The sequence below is a fragment of the Cololabis saira genome, chromosome 21 (assembly GCF_033807715.1).
Source record: "Cololabis saira isolate AMF1-May2022 chromosome 21, fColSai1.1, whole genome shotgun sequence".
Classification (NCBI taxonomy): Eukaryota; Metazoa; Chordata; class Actinopteri; order Beloniformes; family Belonidae; genus Cololabis; species Cololabis saira.
The window spans coordinates 7073042-7092684 of record NC_084607.1 but is presented as its reverse complement, the minus strand read 5'-3'; the positions used below and the strand labels follow the sequence as shown (position 1 = coordinate 7092684).

The 19643-nt window shown below is 42.5% G+C and overlaps 1 protein-coding gene across 1 annotated transcript; it reads left to right on the top strand.

Moving 5' to 3' along the window:
* Positions 1-5441, top strand: LOC133422566 (uncharacterized). Its single transcript, XM_061712585.1, has 4 exons — positions 1-659; positions 748-867; positions 4029-5110; positions 5323-5441. Exons 1-4 carry the CDS (start codon positions 1-3, stop codon positions 5439-5441), a joined length of 1980 nt encoding a protein of 659 aa, XP_061568569.1.
* Positions 5442-19643: the final 14202 nt, after the last annotated feature.

Below are 19643 nucleotides of genomic sequence, written 5' to 3'. Positions count from 1 at the left end.
ATGCACGATGCAGAGAGAGACACATCTATCCTGTTCATCCTAATTAGAAGCTGTTTGTTTTACAGCAAAAAGCTGCAGGAGGCCTTGTCTCGTTACATCACAGATACGCTCACCTACATCCACACGGTGAGGGAGTTCTGTGGGAGGTTCTCTAAATGGACGCTCAGGAGGGAGACGGAGTTGCAAATGATGATGGACATCAAAGACAGAGCTGATAAAATCAGCTTGGACCTGAGCCATTTCACACAGTCGGAGGACAAAGGAAAGGCCTTCGTGGAGTACATGGGAAACAAGTTCACTCAGTTCAATGCAGACAGCAAGCGCAAGGAGCTGGAGGAGGAGCTGGCCGCAGTGTTGAAGGATGTGCTGGGAGGTCTGGAGAAGCTGGACTGCTTCCTGGACGTGGTGGAGAAGCTGGCTGTCACCTCTCTGCACGTGTTCACGGAGAACGACATGTTGAACCTCCCTGAAGAAATCAGCCTGGATCACGTTCAGGCCGTCATCGCCGCTGCGCGACGCATCTGTCCGCTGCTCCTGGAGTTCAAGAGAGACGCAAGCGTCTTCTTCCTCCGCAGACTTCAGAACGCCGACGTCATGGCCTACCAGCTGGACCGATACGTCCAGACCAGCAGGAAAATCTGTGAGAAGATGGAGAAGAGGTAAACAACAAACAACATGAATTTTACAGAGATAATTCCTCTAATAAAGAATATTGTGTGAAGAGAAAAGTAACGACGTCTGTCTCAGCTGCTTCAGTGACTTCAGCCTGAAGACGGTCCAGGAGGTGGCGGTGGAGCTCAGACGGGGTCTGACTGAGAGGAACATACGGCAGATGCTTGATCACATCAATCAGCTGGATGACATCAGGTGAGATTCACCCCAAACATCAGGGGGTCCTGGGGGGCGAGACAATGTACAATCCAGTCAATATAAGAAAAAAACAAGATTACAAGTACAGTTCAGTGGTACAGTCTCAGATAGCCAAGAACTATAATTATTGAATGTCTATGTGGTTATAACAATCCCATTTACGCCGTACATGTCCCCTTTCTCCTTTTGCAGACGAAGAGTGAAAGTCATCTTCACCATTAGGCAGATAGAGTTGGTTATGTTGATGAAGGCGTTTTCCAGCTGTAATATCTCCAGTACAGTGAATTTGTTGTAGAAGACCTTGTAGCCCATACCTGGACCCACACATCCTCAGCTATCACTATGTTTAGTTCCTTTTCCCAACGCTTCCTAATGTAGTAGTTGAATTTTTGTTTATTGACGTGAATGCATTATATCATTTGCCTATGATTGATGAGTTATACTTGTCAGGGTTTGACATTTCCCCCAGTTTGTGTTTCAGTTCTGTCCCTCCTGTTTCCCATCTGCCCTGATTGTCTGCACCTGTGTCTCGTTATCCCTGTGTATATTTAGGCCCAATCCCAATACTCCCCCTACTTCCTTTCACTAGCCCTACTTTCAATCACTACCCCTAAAAAAGAAGGGACAGATTTTAGGGCACTTGAAATCTTCCCAGGGGCCTGTCCCAATACTTCCCCTACCCCTACTTTCAGCACCACCCCTAAAATCAGGAAGCTGAGAGCCAAAAGCTGTTTCAATTTCAGCTGTAGCGCTGTTAATATGCCACTTTATTAAGTTTTAATATTTTTTCAGGCGTAAAAGTAACCATTAAGATCCCCAACCTGGGCTCAGTTTATCCAAATAACGCCTGTTAAGAAATTTGATCTGATGTTTTCGGAGATGATGAGACCGGGGCGCAGCAGCAGCAGTACAGACGTGATCGCCAGGTCAACCTGCGCCGTCGTCCCGGGGAGAAACCTGCAGCTCTGTTGAGAATTACCACTGGCTGAAATAAATCATTTAGGAAGATAAATGTTGGTTTAATAGATGAAATCTAACAGTTGTAGCTACGCCTGTTAAGAAATGTGCTCCGAAAATTTCGGGATTTCTGCCTGCCTGCCGGCTTCGGGAGTTGATTTATGGTTCTGCGTTAAATCGACACAGAGCCTACGGCGTACGGTGCGCGTCGCCACGTAACCTACGCCGTAGGCTCTGCATTGGTGTAACGCGGAACCATAAATCAGCCTTTATTCTGGCGTGATCTTCGCAACAACGGGCAAACAAGTGATTATGTACATTCACTGAGTGAATATTATGAAAGTAAAATATATATTTCTCGCTAGAAAAGTAATCAAAACGCATTTTTATGCAGAAACTAACTCAAAATATTGATTTCTATTCACAAAAAAAATAAGAAATGTCCGCCATGTTTTTTTTTTATTCAGTCCGCAAATGACGACAAAAGCATTCTGGGAAATTTTTCTGTCACTAGTTCAGCTAGTCAGCATCGGAAATCCCTCGATCCATAGGGAGAGATTCATAGCAACTACACTACTTTTCTTCACTACCCCTATGTAGAAAGAGGAATTGGGACACCACTACCCTCACGGGAACGCGCAAAATTTAGGGATAGGGATGAAAACAAGGGGTAGTGGGAGTATTGGGACAGGGTCTTTGTCTTGTCTTTCCCCTGCTCCCTGCTGGTCCGTACTGTTTGCTTCCTCCGTGTTTCTATGTGTTTAGTTTTTGATCCTAGTTCTGAGTTTTTTGATCCTGCTCAGCAGCATTTTTGGTTTTGCTTCATAAATCCTGCTTTTGGTGAACTCCTGCCTCTTGCTCTCCTGCGTTTGGGTCCTCAACAAAACATTTGTGACAGAACAGACCAGCCAAGATGGACCCAGCGGGAGAGTACATCACAACTACGTCCCGAGACCGACCCCCTGACCTGCCTGCTACGTCCCGAGACCGACCTCCTGACCCGCCTGCTACGCCCCGAGACCGACCCCCTGACCCGCCTGCTACGTCCCGAGACCAACCTCCTGACCCACCTGCTACGCCCCGAGACCGACCCCCTGACCTGCCTGCTACGTCCCGAGGGCGACCTCCTGACCCGTCTCGCCGGTCAGCCTAGCTCCGAGGACGGCCCCCGGAACCATGACCATGTGTTGGCCTGGTTTTTTATCCTAGTTCTGAGTTTTTTGATCCTGCTCAGCAGCGTTTTTGGTTTTGCTTAATAAATCCTGCTTTTGGTGAACTCCTGCCTCCTGCTCTCCTGCGTTTGGGTCCTCAACAAAACATTGGTGACAATACGCGTCAATAAATTATTTTGGAAGGCTCTGCTGAATCGTAACTCCTCGTTTCCATTTGGAAAAAGTTGTGGATCTGCAGACACCTGTAAGAATCCCCCTTCTCCAGCCCATAAGTCTGATGTATATCCTCAAATTCATCAAAGACTCAGTTTGTTACTATCCGACACATAGAGGTGATGCCTTGCTTCGCCATGCGTCTATGTCTATGGTCTAGAGTCGCTGGGAGGAAGTGTGGGTCAAATGCTGACCAGCACAACAGTTTAATCTCTTTGTGGAGGTTATATCTCTTCACTTACCTGGCCTTTTATTCACATTCTTCTTCCCTGACGATGTCTGTGCTTAGGGCTGGGTTAAAAAAAATCGGTTCATCGGTTTGAATTGATTTTCCTTTGAATGATCCGATAACAATTCATAAAATCCCCAAATCAGTCATCAAATCATCAAAACTTCCCTGAATTGTTTTGTACACTATACATGGCTTTTCTAATGACCAGAACCAAGTACCTCTCTCTCCCGGTTGCTCCAAAAGCTAAAGAAACTCATTTTAAGATTTGAATTGATATCTACCCTTGCAATGGTTTTCTTAGACAAAGATTTAATATAGATTGTAATAATTGTAAATTCTGTGACCCAGATATTGAAACTATTGAACATGTATTTTTTGATTTTCATTATATCAGAACTTTTTGGGGATGTTTTCAAACCATTTACACCAACGAGGCTGTGATGGACAGCACCCCCCCCCCCCCCCCCCTTCTGCTTATCCTAGAAGTTTAACTCCCATGATGCTGTACCCTTTAATCTCACCAAAACTGATGTCGATTTATATACATTTCACTTACCCCTCCGTTTTAAATGTTACTTTCCCAGGATGGACACACACTTCCGGATGGTGTTCTTGTTCCAGGAGGACTCGTATCACAGTTTCATGAAAGAGTTCAGCGAGCGCCAGCCCAGGATGCTGCGGTCGCTGACCGAGCTGGAGGGAAACGCGGTTCAGTTGGACCGGATGAGTAAAGGAGCGAAGATCTCCAGCGTGGCGGGCAGCTCGGTGGGCGTAGTCGGGGGCGTGCTGTCCATCGCCGGTCTGGCGCTGATCCCTGTCACAGCGGGAGTGTCTCTCGCTCTGACCACGACCGGCCTCGGCTTGGGGGTCACCAGCGGGGTCAACAGCATCGTCACGACCGCCACCCAAGTGGGAGTCAACCACACGCAGCAGAAGAAAGCCGGGGAAGTCCTCCAAAGCTTCATGGAGGATGTGACGAAACTCCAGGACTCTCTGGATGAGGTGACCAGACAAGCCATCTCGAGCAGGTTAGATCTGGCTTGGGGCGTGGGAAAGCTGCTCTTTAAGGTTTTTACCGTTGCCAGAGGCATCGATTCCTTCGTAGACGGGTGCTTGGCTGTCGAGGTGTTGAAGAGTGAAGAACTGATCTCCGGTGCTGGTAAAGTTCTGGCTCAGGAGGATAAAGCTCTACGTAACGTCCCGTGGGTGGCCTCGGACATCCCAGAAGTTGGGCAGGCAGCCGCCGAAGGGTCTCTGGCTGCCTCCCAGACGGTCAGAGCCGGCCTCATCGCGGCCAATGGCCTCTTCATCGGGATGGACATCTTCTTCATCTGCAAGGACAGCATTAGCCTGGCCAAAGGCAGCGAGACCAAGGTGTCGCAGTTCATCAGGGCCCGAGCCGGTCTCTGGTGCTCAGAGATGAGCTCGTGGAAGAAGATCTACAACTCCCTGTGTGAAGGGCTGCTGACGTCGGGGAAGAAGGAGGCGGTCCTGGAGACGCCGTTTTATCGGGATGCTGCGCCGGAGAACCAGAGAGAGAGGAACGTCAGACTCGGGAGGTGGAGAAAAAACGGAAGGAAAAAAAGGGCTTTCACAAAGCGTGCAAAGCAGCAGCCGCCAGCAGCTTTCCCATTCATTGTTAATGTGCTGCCGCCGTGCAAGGGCGGCAAGCGCGCAAGAGGGCGCATGCCGCGTCGGCACCAGCCCCAGCTTGCTCCTGTGTCAGCGGTGGTCCCGGACGCATCAGCCCCTGTTCCAGCTCCTGTGATGGTCCCGGACCCCCCGCAGCCAGTGCCAAGAACCCGGTGTCCCCCCGAGCCAGCTCCGAGGATCCTTTCTCCCCCGAAGCCGGCTCCTCGTCTCCTGTCTGCCCCGAAGCCGGCTCCTTGTATCCCGTCTGCCCCAAAGCCGGTTCCTTGTATCCCGTCTGCCCCGAAGCCGGCTCCTTGTATCCCGTCTGCCCCGAAGCCGGCTCTTCGTATCCCGTCTGCCCCTAAGCCGGCTCCTCGTATCCCGTCTGCCCCTAAGCCTACTCCTCATATCCCGTCTGCCCCGAAGCCGGCTCCTCAGGTTCTGCCTGATCCGCCTGCTACGTCCCGAGACTGACCTCCTGACCTGCCTGCTACGCCCCGAGGCCGACCTCCTGACCCGTCTCGCCGGTCAGCCCAGCTCCGAGGGCGACCCCCCGAACTGTCTCGCCGGTCTGCCCGGTCCCGAGGACGGCCCCCGGAACCATGACCATGTGTTGGCCTGGTTTTTGATCCTAGTTCTGAGTTTTTTTATCCTGCTCAGCAGCGTTTTTGCTTAATAAATCCTGCTTTTGGTGAACTCCTGCCTCCTGCTTTCCTGCGTTTGGGTCCTCAACAAAACATTGGTGACAATACGCGTCAATAAATTATTTTGGAAGGCTCTGCTGAATCATAACTCCTCGTTTCCATTAGGAAAAAGTTGCGGATCTGCAGACACCTGTAAGAATCCCCCTTCTCCACCCCATAAGTCTGATGTATATCCTCAAATTCATCAAAGACTCCGTTTGTTACTATCCGACACATAGAGGTTATGCCTTGCTTCGCCATGCGACTATATCTATGGTCTAGAGTCGCTGGGAGGAAGTGTGGGTCAAATGCTGGCCAGCACAACAATTTAATCTCTCACATGTACATACACACGCACATATACATATACATACACACACACACACACACACACACATATAGGGATGGGTATCGTTTGCATTTTCATCGAATCCGATTTCTATTTCGAATCCTCATTTCGATTCCGATTCTTTTCGAATACCGACTCCGATACCAATATTAATTAGAAAGTAAATAAATAGAATATATCAAGAACAGAAATAATTTTATTTCATCCACATCAGTACTATAGATGTTAACACTTTAAGTTGACATTTTAACACTAACACTTACACTTACTTTCCTTGACATCTGCTGCACACATACATATCACTCTCTCATCAGAACAATAATATCAGGAGGACTTCCTTTTTTTAACTTCAACAATTCCTGCAGTAAATAACAGAAACAAATAACAAAAACATAAAAAAACGAAATAAAAAAGAGAGGTTTGGTCATAGTCAGGGGTGCACACAAGCCGGGACTCAAGGGCTAGTCTACTGCATGTTTTAGATGTTTCCCTGTCTTCAACACACCTGATTCTAATCACTGGTCGTCATCAACATGTCATCAAGGTTTACACAACTCTGTTGGTGACACCGCCTTGTCTATCAGGGTTGTTTTGAGGCAGGGAAACATCTAAAACGTGTAAAATGCAGTGTATTGATAGAGTATCTTACTAAGAAGGTCTTGCTTTTCACGGAGCACAACCTTGGCCATTGATGACCTCTTCATCCACACAACTACTTCTCGAATCTTTGCTGCCCATTTTGCAACTGAGTTGAGTGTGTAAATAGTTTGAGCTGCAAGATTCAATGTGTGAGCAAAGCAGCCTATCTTAATGATGTGCAGCTTTTTAACGGCTACATCCATGTTGGCTGCATTGTCCACTGTGATAGCACTAACTTTTTCTCTTATCCCATACTCATCTAAAACATCCCCAATTTCCTCTGCCACCACATCTCCTGTTTGTGCTCTGTAGACTGCCTTTGTAACAAGGACATTCTGTTGCATTCTACCCTCAGTAATGTAGTGTGCTGTTAATGTTAGGTAATGGTCCTGGCAAATGCTGGTCCAGCCATCACTAGTAATTGCTACTTTGCTAGCTTTTTCTAATGCTGATTTGACATTTTGCTTCTCTACATTGTACCATGCAGGTACAAAGTGGTTGGAGAGCATATGCCTCGTGGGGGGCTTGTAGAGGGGATTTAATGCATTGATCATTTCCCTGTGAAGAAATAATACTCATATCATTATGCTGCACCAAATAATATACAGGGATGTAAACAAAACATTTCATCACCATGGTGCAACAAACAATATCAAAGTTACTCTTTCAGTTCATTTGATTCAGGAAAATACAGAAAATAGCAAAGGAGCTGCTACGAATCAGAACCAGAAATGTGTTGTGCCTGCTTACTTGAATGATGCAGATTCAACAGTAGCAAAGGGGTGTAACCCCTTCACTATAAATTTTGTCACTACTCTGTGACACTGCTCTGTTTGCTCCCGGCTCATATTCTTCTTGTCCCTGTATTTCGCCGCTATTGTGAAGGGAGTCTCAATGTTTTTAGAGGGGTGCTTGAGGAGGGGTGGGTTGGTGCTCTCTGTCCCTGAACTCTCACTGACACTGTTATCTAGCAAAAATGTAACGTTAACGTCATTCATTCAAATATAAGTGACTTGCTTATTATCTGTTTTTGTATACCAACCTGTGCCGTCGACGTAGTCCGGGCTCTTGTTGCTGACCGTCGGGTCCGTCGGCTGCGTTTTCGCGCTATTTTTAAATATGCCACAGTCCCTCACATTTAACCCGTGGGTGAGTAAATGTTTGGCCATATTTGAAGTACTTCCCCCCTTGCACGAAATTTCTCGCTCACACTTCACACATGTCGCATATCCGTCAGTTCTCTCTATAACCACACTTTAGACCGTTTCGATTTTCCACCGCTTCCCTCCATTTTGTTTGAATTTCTCTGAACAGTACACTGCGCAGCCGCGGATGTGACGTAATACTCAGAGCGCGCGGGGGGAGCGGGGGGAGGGAGAGAGAGAGAGAAAAAAAAAAAACCTGCCAGGATTCGAAATGAAGATTCGAAATGCGCATTTTTTAAACGAATATCGAATTTTTTGATTTCGGTTCCGGTTCCAAAATTGGAACCGGGTTTCGGTACCCATCCCTACACACATACACACATAGTCATATACATACACACATACACATACATACACTGGCTTGTTTACCTGCACGCTTGCTCTGTAGTTTTTGGGGTTAGTTAGCGGTAGCTTAGCTCAGACCGTATTCAGATCTCGAGATTTGGGTCGATTGCTGCTCGTGTTTATGTCGGCTCCGGTCGGTTTTGTGTTTCGTTTGTGGTTTTTGTTGCAGATTTCCAGTGCTTGACGTGTGCCTCCGTGTGTTCCTGCTTCCTGGATTGGCAGTGGATAAAATATGTTTTTAACTATTTACAGTGGATGACTTGAAGAAAAAATGGAAAAACTTGAGGGACAGATATATAAAAGTGTAGGTACCATATGCTAAATATTTTGTTTATGTTGGCATCAGCTGTCAGTTTGACACCTGTCACGCATGTCACTGGGGGTGTGGTCAAGGCGTAGTGATCTGAGTAATTGAATAAATGGGCATATATTCACCTGTTCACCGCGGCGGCTGCATGGAGAGGAGGTGAGTAGGGAGAGTGTAATTTTTTGTTGACCGCCTGAATAGGGCTTGAATATATACAGTCTTGGCTTACCTTGCTTTTGGCTTTTTGTTCGGCGTTGGAGGAGAATAAATGCGGACACGGTTGAATAACACGGAAATGGCTTGTCGTTTGTGTAGCAAGTCAGCAGTACCATGCTCCCTCACTTAGCCTCTCAGTGATTTTGTTTTTTGGTTTGGAGTCACTACAAAAGGAGAGGAAGGGAGGCCAGGCGTTCAGTTGCAGTGATGGGCTGCCGGAAGTTGGTTGTGATCCTGCTGAGGCTCCAACTCTCCCCAACAGGCTGTCAGGCTGCTCCCTGTTCAGCCTTGAGTACCTGAGCTCATCATGGAGCTGTAGATCCCGAACAAGCTTGTATTCCCCCGAATCCTGTCTTGCCATGAGGATTTCATGGAATAATTTACTGGAATAATAAAAAACTCAGATGTGACATTTTCCTCCTAATCTCATCTTTTATCTTGGTTTCAATCCTGTACGTCGTTGTGGATCAGAAAAGGATCATCTTGAGAAATGTGTTCCACTGTGCAATCCAGAAAGAAACATCTTATTATAATCAATATAACATTTGCATTTTTATTCCTCAAAACTGTAAAAACACAAACATGGATTAAGTATGTACTAGATTTGAGAAAGCAATCTTACAGTAGTTTAGGTGTTGAAGCGTAGATGAGACAGACTAACTGTCAGCATGTTGTTTTTGTTTGTGCCCTTAAAACATTTGATTGAGAAGGTTGTTGAGCAGGTTTATTGGGAGACTCGTGTCAAAATGGTTTATAAATGGACTATAAAAGTCTGTAAAGGGTTGCTTGTTAAGAACTTTATCACCAGATTTTTTGTCTAGTGTAATATTGAACCATTTCCACAAAAAACAACAAAGCGGGCAGACCACATGTTCCAGTTCAATCTCTATGATCGTTGAAATGAAGGGTAAAAGTAAGAAATAAAATACAATCCATTCCGAAAACAACTTAACAGAGTGTTAATAAAGGTTCGGTAAGCTTAGACAGAATATAACTTAACATTCAGTCTTCGTAAGCATCTCCTGAAATATAAAAAGCATCAAAAGCAACCTCTGGAAGAAAAGGACAAACACTTTCACACTACCAACATCTACCAGTAGGTGGCAGCAGAGAACGGGGAATAACCTTTACATTAAAGGTATTCTATGCAACAAATCCCTGATCCCTGATCAGCTAGCAAGATTTGAAAGAGGCACCTCTAAGCCCCCCCCATTCGGTCCGAATGATATGGATTGGTCCAGGTCCAGGAAGGGAAAGAACGGGAGCGGGAGCCGTTAGCAGCAGCAGCAGCAGCAGCAGCAGCAGCAGCCCGCGGGGACACGTGAACAGCCGCAGCCGTGAAAAGCCGCAGCAGCTCATGCTCGGAAGCTGTATGGGGTCCGTGGGGATGTAGGCGTCTCACGGCGAGAGCGGAGAGCGCCGGTGCACGGCAGCGCGCTGCGGTGCCCCCCCTGCGGTGGCTGCGGTGCCCCCCCTGCCCCCCCTAAAACCGGCCTCGCTTACAGGTGAATGAGACATGGGGTAGTTTTGCTGTAAATGTGCTGTCCAAAATGTTTAATAATCGTATTCGCGTTCGTGTTTGTGGGGGCGTGGCTTTGCGCGCTCGTGGGTGGGGGCGGGGGTTGCGGGGCTTAGAGGAAGCGCCACTTTCAAATCTTGCTAGCTCTAGGAAGTTGCATAGAATAACTTTAAACTACATTAAACGTAATTTTGTGTAGAAGAAGCATCAAATCATGTCCCTCCTTGTTTTTATGTGAACAGTCATGGCTCCCTAAGTAGGAAGCCTGTGCTTTAGGACCAAAAGCTCGGGGGTTTATGTTTATGTTTATGTTTATGTTTATGTTCATGTTCTGGATCTCTGGAAAGCGTCTAGAGACAACATCTGTTGTATTAGACGCTATATAAATAAAATTGAATTGAATTGAATTGAAAAAGTCAGACAGTCAATCTTTTTTTCTATAGGGCTTTTCTCAGATAAAATCACAAAGTGCTTTACAATATATTAGTTAAAACACAAAGGCTAAGATAAACAATAAAAGACGCATATACACTAAAAACAATTCAAATATAAGGCAAGTTTCCCCGTCAACTAAAAGCTTGTTTAAATAAAAATGTCTTCAGCTGTTTTTTAAAAGAGGCAAAACTATGGGTCAGACTCAGAACAAGAGCGCGTTCCACAGTCGAGGGATCGGAAAGCGTTATTTCCTCTAGTTTTAAAATGTGAGTAGGACGGATAAAAGGTTCTGATCTGAGGACGACGTGACCGAGCCGAGAACTAAGGGGTTAAAAGATCACACGTGCCAATGCAGAGAGGATAATGTTGGGGTATCATGTTGCCATCTACGAGCACCAGTTAAAAGTCTGGCTGCTGCATTCTGCACATCTGCAGAAGGTTTAAGGAATGCTTGTTGATGCTGGACTGGACTGAAGAGCTCAGGGACCCGAGGGTTTTTTAATAAGCAAGACTTTTTCATCCGGGACGAAGATCAGTGCCTCTGTTTTTGAGGAGTTCAGTTTCAGATGATTGTTGGCAAGTATATGCCAACAACCCCCCGTTTCATGGATGCATCTTGCATCCCGCTATTATGTGCTGGAATGTCTCCAGGCATCTTTACACAGTCTACAGCTGGGGTCCTGTCTGGTGTGGTAGACCCTGGCCTCTATTTGTGCTGAAGGCCTGTCGTTGTGCTGCTATTACTAATGCCTCTGTGTCGTCCTTTGCTTTGCAATCCACTTCTTTGAGGTATTGGTGATACATGCCGTTTGCATGAGCTTCTAATATAATTGTGTAAATATGTATATGTATATGTGTGTGTGTGCGGATGGATATATTTATATTATATATTATTATATATTTAAATATATTGATATATATATATATATATATATATATATATATATATATATATATATATATATATATTTGTATATGATGTGTGTGTGTGTGTGTGCGTGTGTGTGTGTGTGTGTGTGTGTGTGTGTGTGTGTGTGTGTGTGTGTGTGTGTGTGTGTGTGGTGAATGTAAACTACATGCTTCCCCTCATAATGAAACATGGCATTAATATATATATATTTATATATATTTATATTACGCTTCATAATGAAACATGGCATTAATATATATATATATATATATATATATATATATATATATATATATATATATATATATATATATATATATATATATATATATATATATATAAACCAGTCAATATACAATACTCTGATGCGCTGATGTAGGCTGCCACAAGTGTATACTAACAATGTAATGCCTATTTTCAATAAAGCAGCAACAATATCCTTTCATAGTACATGTTATTTATTCTATTTTGTTTTGTTTTGTTTAAGTGCTTTTAAGTCTCACGAGCCAACAATTTTCTGTACGTCACGAACCAACGGCAGGAAAAAAATACCCGGGAAAGGTTATTGTTTGTGGATCGTGTTTATTTAGAGAGCATATTTAGAGAGCATATTTAGAGAGCATAGAGAGCATATAGAATTGAATTGTTGGCAAATATGGACCAGGCAACCATTGCAGCTATCGTCGCCGTTGGCAGCTTTACTGGCAGGCAGAAGCGGAGGCTGCTGAGCTGAGGAGGAGTCTGGAGCTGAGAAGAGCCAGGAGGAGGACTCTGGAAAGACGTTGCGCTATCCTAGCGTTAGTCTCTGGCTTTGTAAGTTATCTCACAAAGTTTCCCTAAAGCAGCACTTTGTTTTCCATGATTATTAAAGTTAATGAAATGATTATGATACGGTTTAGAAATATTAAGGTATGAAAGGTATGAATTAAGGCATGATTAACAGGATCCTCCCCGATCCACCCCTTTCATTCATACATTTCCAACCAATCAATCCAACTTGACATCTGACATTAATATGTGATACTGTTGATGCCCCAGCACCACCTTGTGGTGAAATCGTGTAGGGGACCCTGAATGAATAGGATAAATGACTATAGTTACAGGTAAATACAAGAGCATGGAATTAACAAAGGCACAGCTACATAAAATCAGATTGGTTTTATCTGCAAATGTGTCTGGACTGAAATATTTGTCTTTATACATCTGTACATATTTTTAAATGAAATATATATAACCAGAGCAGTTGGAACAGACATTTTTATAAAAGAGGCAATACATAAATGATACATAATGCTTAATGAGAAATTTACATTACATAATATTAAATACATCTAGGTGAAATAATCATGAACAAACACAATAAACAGTTAAAGTCGAATAAATAAATAAATAAATATTGGGATGTTAATTGATAATGAATAAATTAATAAATAAGTGGAATAGATATTATATATATATATTTTTTTAAACAGGATCAAAATCCTCGGAGGTATGTGCAAATCAACAACCATGTTACCTATCCTCTGCACGTTCTTCTCTGAGGCCGACCTGAAACCAGCTTTCAGGCTCTCCAGAGATCCATCAACATGCTGGTCCAGATGTTGCCTCGGCAAAAGCCACATGGATGGAGCCATGACATCGAGGTGGCTGTCTGTCTGTACTGGCTGGCATGTGGCACCTCATACAGAGTGTCAGCAGACATATTCGCCATACCCAGAGCCACATTTGCCAGGATAGTCCATAGTGTAGTGGAAGGGATGATGGCCATCCTTCATCGAGTCTTCCATTTCCCCAAGCCAGGAGAGATGGAGGAGGTGGGGGCAGGCTTTGCTCGTCTGGCTGGCCATGTGGCTCCACTGTGCGGCTGGTGCCATAGATGGGTGCCATGTCAGAATCCTCCCACCTGCTGAACCACAGAAGAAGTCCTATTTAAACCGCAAACTCTTCCCATCGGTGTTACTCCAGGGTGTGTGTGACAGCAGAGGTAGATTTTTGGACACCTACATTGGGAACACGGGGTCAGTCCATGATGCCCTTGTCCTCCGGAGATCTCCGATGTACAAGGAGTCCCTCTATCCACCTGCTGGCTTCTTCCTCCTTGGAGACGCACACCATTCTGCGTTGGTGTAACGCGGAACCATAAATCAGCCTTACGGCGTACCCTATGCCGTAGGCTCTGCGTTGGTGTAACGCGGAACCATAAATCAGCCTTCAGTGTGTGCTCTGTGTGCTGTTCTGAACACTTCTGTGTTGTGTTCATTTTGCTGGGACGTCGGGTCCCTCTGCCGAGACACAACTTTTGCGGTATGCGTTCATTGTTGTGTCTAAAAATGATATGCAGTGCCCAGCCAATCAGAAACGGTACAGATATTCTATGATATTTTTTTATTTTTATAAAAAAATAAAATTATAATAAAATAAAAGATCCCCATAACTTTGATTGGGTGGGCAGGACGCACGTTTGGGTGGGAACAGCCCACCCCTGCCCCCCCTAAAATCGGTCTTGCTTACAGGTGAATGAGACATGGGGTAGTTTTGTTGAGAATGTGCTGTCCAAAATGTCCTGGAAAACTCGACTCCTGCAAATGCGCGTTCCCCAAAGTTAGTGGGGGCGTGGCTTTGGACAGAGTGCTGACGGGAGGGGGAGGAGGGGGTGGGGCTTAGAGGAGGTGCCACTTTCAAATCTTGCTAGCTCTCCAACATTACAGACTATACCTTTAAATGCATTTAAATGCAGTTACATGCAGTAATTTATATGTCCACTAGAGCAGTGATTCTTAACCATAGGGCCGCGGCCCACACTTGGGCCGCGAGCGCCATCTAGTGGGCCGCCAAAAAAAATTCAGTTTTGTACGTGTGGGCCGCGAGGGCCGCGGGACTGCATAGCAACTCCCAACCAAATGAGGAGAAGAAGACACTCAGCTAGCTGTAGGTGTAATAGTAAGAGAAATGGTGTGTCTTTACAGAGAAAATCCTTCATTTTGCACAGAGTAGGTTTAGATCCGCCAGGATTAGGGATCGATTAATTGGGTCTGCGCCCAGAGCGAGCGAGCGCGGCGTGCTCATTTATCCCGGCGCGTGCCCGCGGCCGGGGAGGTCGGCTGAGGCTGCCGCTCGGGCGGTGGGCTCCGTCGTTACTGCTGAAGGATGGTAGATGTAGATGCGTGGGCTGTCGTGTCTGCTGGACTGGACTGTTCGGGCTTTCGAAAAAGCATCAGAAAGTAACTGCTGCAGCGCGACCAGAGAGCTGCGGTGCGGGCTGTGCCCGTCGCAGCTGATCAGGCTCGGATGAACCCGACACACTGAGTCCTGACAACTTATTAATGTAAATAACTTAAAGTAAAATCAAACTAAGTTTTGTCCTCGCTGTATTTTTAAATATGCAACCCGGAATGGACAAATTCATCCTGTTCAGTCTTCCCACTGGGACAAAACCAGTGTCTCATACGTTCAGAGACCGTGGCGTTCAAAGTGCGAAAGTGAAACGCCACTGAAACAAAACACAAAGTTTTTCATCAAACATATCCACTCAAGTCTGAACTGAAGTCACAGAAAAATAAGCTGAGCATCTTAAAACACCCATGTTTGGGTCCAGATACAGCTGTGAAGCAGCTTTCTCCACAGTGAACATAATTAAAACTAAATATCGTTTCAGGCTCATCAATGAGCACCTCCACATGCATATGAGAACCTGAACCTTAAATTGTTAAGATGTGTTTATATTAATTTAGTATAAAAATGTGTTGAGACAATTAAAAAAGAAAAGGGGAAATTCAAACTGCTGGTAGAGAAATAAAATAAGATAGCATTTGAAAAATAAAATAAAATCTACTTTATTTTTAAGAGAAAAAAATATGTTTAATTCAAGTTAAACATGTTAATTGGCAAATATGTACTTTTTTTAATATAACAGTCAGATGCAGATGTTGATACAACTATGAGGCTACTTGAATATATATACACACACACACACACATATATATATATATATATATATATATATATATATATATATATATATATATATATATATATATATATATATATTTATAATGATGTTCTGGACCTTCGCTTGAGTAAATTTTCTCTAAATGGACCTCTTAAAGTTGAATACCCCTGCTATACAGTGTTTATATTTAATGGGCCCCGGGCCACTCTGTACTGAAAAAATTGGGCCCCAAGGTCAGAAAGGTTAAGAACCCCTGCACTAGAGGGCAAATGAATGCATTTAAATGCAGTAATTAATATGTACACTAGAGGACAAATAAATGCATTTAAATGCAGTAATTAATATGTCCACTTGAGGGCCAACAAATGCATTTAAATTTCATTTAAATGTAGTTAAATGCAGTAATTAATGTGTCCACTAGAGGGGAAATAAATGCATTTAAATGCAGTAATTTATATGTCCACTATAGGGCAAATAAACGCTTTTAAATGAAGTGATTTATATGTCCACTAGAGGGCAAATAAATGCATTTAAATGCAGTAACGTATTTGTCCACTAGAGGGTAAATAAGTAATTTTAATGCAGTAATCTATGTGTCCACTAGAGGGCAAATAAATGCATTTGAATGCAGTAGTTTATGTGTCCACTAAAGGGCAAATAAATGCATTTAAATGCATTAACTTATATGTCCACTAGAGGGACAATAAGTAATTTTAATGCAGTAACTTATACGTCCACTAGAGGGCAAATAAGTGATTTTAATGCAGTAATTAATGTGTACCCTAGAGGGCAAATAAATGCATATAAATGCAGTAATTTACGTGTCCACTAGAGGGCTAATAAATGCATTTAAATGTAGTAACATATATGTTCAGTAGAGGGCAAATAAGTAATTTTAATGCAGTAATTAATGTGTCCACTAGAGGGCAAATAAGTGCATTTAAATGCAGTAATTTACGTGTCTACTAGAGGGCAATAAATGAATTTAAATGCAGCAATCAATGTCTTCACTAGAGGGCAAATAAGTAATTTTAATGCAGTAAATAATATGTCCAATAGAGGGCAAATAAATGCATTTAAATGCAGTAATTTATGTGTCCACTAGAGGGAAAATAAATGCATTTAAATGCAGTAACTAATGTGTCCACTAGAGGGCAAATAAATGCATTTAAATGCAGTAATTTATATGTCCAGCAGAGGGCAAATAAGTCATTTTAATGCAGTAATGAATGTGTTCACTAGAGGGCAAATATATGCATTTAAATGCAGTAATTTATATGTCCACTAGAGGGCAAATAAATGCATTTAAATGCAATAATTTATATGTCCGCTAGAGGGCTAATAAATGCATTTAAATGCAGTAACATATATATCCACTAGAGGGCAAATAAGCAATTTTAATGCCGTAATTAATGTGCCCACTAGAGGGCAAACAAATGCATTTAAATGCAGTAACTTTTATGTCCACTAGAGGGCAAATGAATGCATTTAAATGCAGTAATTAATATGTACACTAGAGGACAAATGCATTTAAATGCAGTAATTCATATGTCCACTAGTGGGCAAACAAATGCATTTAAATGCAGTTAAAAGCAGTAATTAATGTGTCCACTAGAGGGCAAATAAATGCATTTAAATGCAGTAATTTATATGTCCACTATAGGGCAAATAAACGCTTTTAAATTAAGTGATTTATATGTCCACTAGAGGGCAAATAAATGCATTTAAATGCAGTAACGTATTTGTCCACTAGAGGGCAAATAAGTAATTTTAATGCAGTAATCTATGTGTCCACTAGAGGGCAAATAAATGCATTTGAATGCTGTAATTTATGTGTCCACTAGAGGGCAGATAAATGCATTTAAATGCAGTAATTGATATGTCCACTAGAGGGCAAATAAATGCATTTAAATGCATTAACTTATATGTCCACTAGAGGGACAATAAGTAATTTTAATGCGGTAACTTATACGTCCACTAGAGGGCAAATAAGTAATTTTAATGCAGTAATTAATGTGTCCACTAGAGGGCAAATAAATGCATTTAAATGCAGTTATTTACGTGTCCACTAGAGGGCAAATAAGTGCATTTAAATGCAGTAATTAATATGTCCAATAAAGGTCTAAAAAATGTATTTAAATTCAGTAATTAATGTGTCCACTTGAGGGCAAACAAATGCATTTAAATTGAGTAATTTATATGCCCACCAGAGGGCAAATAAATGCATTTAAATGTAGTAACATATATGTTCAGTAGAGGGCAAATAAGTAATTTTAATGCAGTAATTAATGTGTCCACTAGAGGGCAAATAAGTGCATTTAAATGCAGTAACTTATATGTCCTCTAGAGGGCAAATAGATGCATTTAAATGCAGTAATTTACGTGTCCACTAGAGGGCAAATAAATGAATTTAAATGCAGTAATCAATGTCTCCACCAGAGGGCAAATAAATGCATGTAAACGCAGTAACTTTTATGTACACTAGAGGGCAAATAAATACATTTAAATGCAGTAATTCATATGTCCACTAGAGGGCAAATAAGTCATTTTAATGCAGTAATGAATGTGTCCACTAGAGGGCAAATATATGCATTTAAATGCAGTAATTTATATGTCCACTAGAGGGCAAATAAATGCATTTAAATGCAATAATTTATATGTCCGCTAGAGGGCTAATAAATGCATTTAAATGCAGTAACATATATATCCACTAGAGGGCAAATAAGCAATTTTAATGCAGTAATTAATGTGTCCACTAGAGGGCAAACAAATGCATTTAAATGCAGTAATTTATGTGTCCACTAGAGCAGTGGTCCCCAACCCCCTGGCTGCGGCCCGGTACCGGGCCGTGGGTCATTTGGTGCCGGGCCGTAGAAAAAATTATTTCTGTAGCATCCCCGACTGATGATGGTCGACTCTCAAACTGATGGTTTCATTTAACTTAAATACAGACTGACACAGCTGCTTGCTCGGTCGGTAATAACAGCTACTGCTGTTGCTGTTACAATACATTAATAACCATGGCAACCAAACTCAATGTGTACATAAATATGACATAACATTTGCAAAGAAAACAAATCCTTATCAGCCAGGTGCTTTTTGTGTCAGTTTGGCACACTTTAGCATTCAAGACACTCGTTTAGTCTTGCAGACACATTCTACTGCCGTTAAACTTTCAACGTTAAAGTCTGAAGCGCCGGATGTTTACGAGGTCTCGGCGAGACGCCTTCAAAATAAAAGCACTAAATATCAGTCTCCATAATATATAACAAATAAAATAAACGCCTGGCTTTAAATAACGTTAATGAGAAAACAAACATAAAAACACATTTATAGAAATACTCATATTAAAGGTAATTTACAATTTCCATTATTTTATTTTATTTTTTCGAAAATGATGTTTTATTATTATTATTATTATATTATTATTTTTGTATTATTATTATTATTATTATTATTATTATTAATATTATTATTATTATTATTATTATTATTATTATCACTTTAGAGAAAATACCACAGTTTTTAATGCCAATCTTCTCATTTTATTTAGTTTTTATCAACTACAACTTTAGATTGGGCCGTGAAAATATTGTCAGACATTAAATCGGTCCGCGGTACAGAAAAGGTTGGGGACCACTGCACTAGAGAGCAAATAATTGCATTTAAATGCAGTAATATATGTGTCCACTAGAGGGCAAATAAATGCATTTAAATGCAGTAATTTATGTGTCCACTAGAGGGCAAATAAATGCATTTAAATGCAGTAATTAATATGTCCACTAGAGATGCATTTAAATGCAGTAATTTACGTGTCCACTAGAGGTCAAATAAATGAATTTAAATGCAGTAATTAATGTCTCCACTAGAGGGCAAATAAATGCATTTAAATGCAGTAATTTATATGTCCACTAGAGGGCAAATAAATGCATTTGTGCATGTGAAGATGGCGCCGCCTCCGGCCGCCACGGTTTTTCTTCTGCTTTTTGTTTATTTTTCCTGTTTTCTGC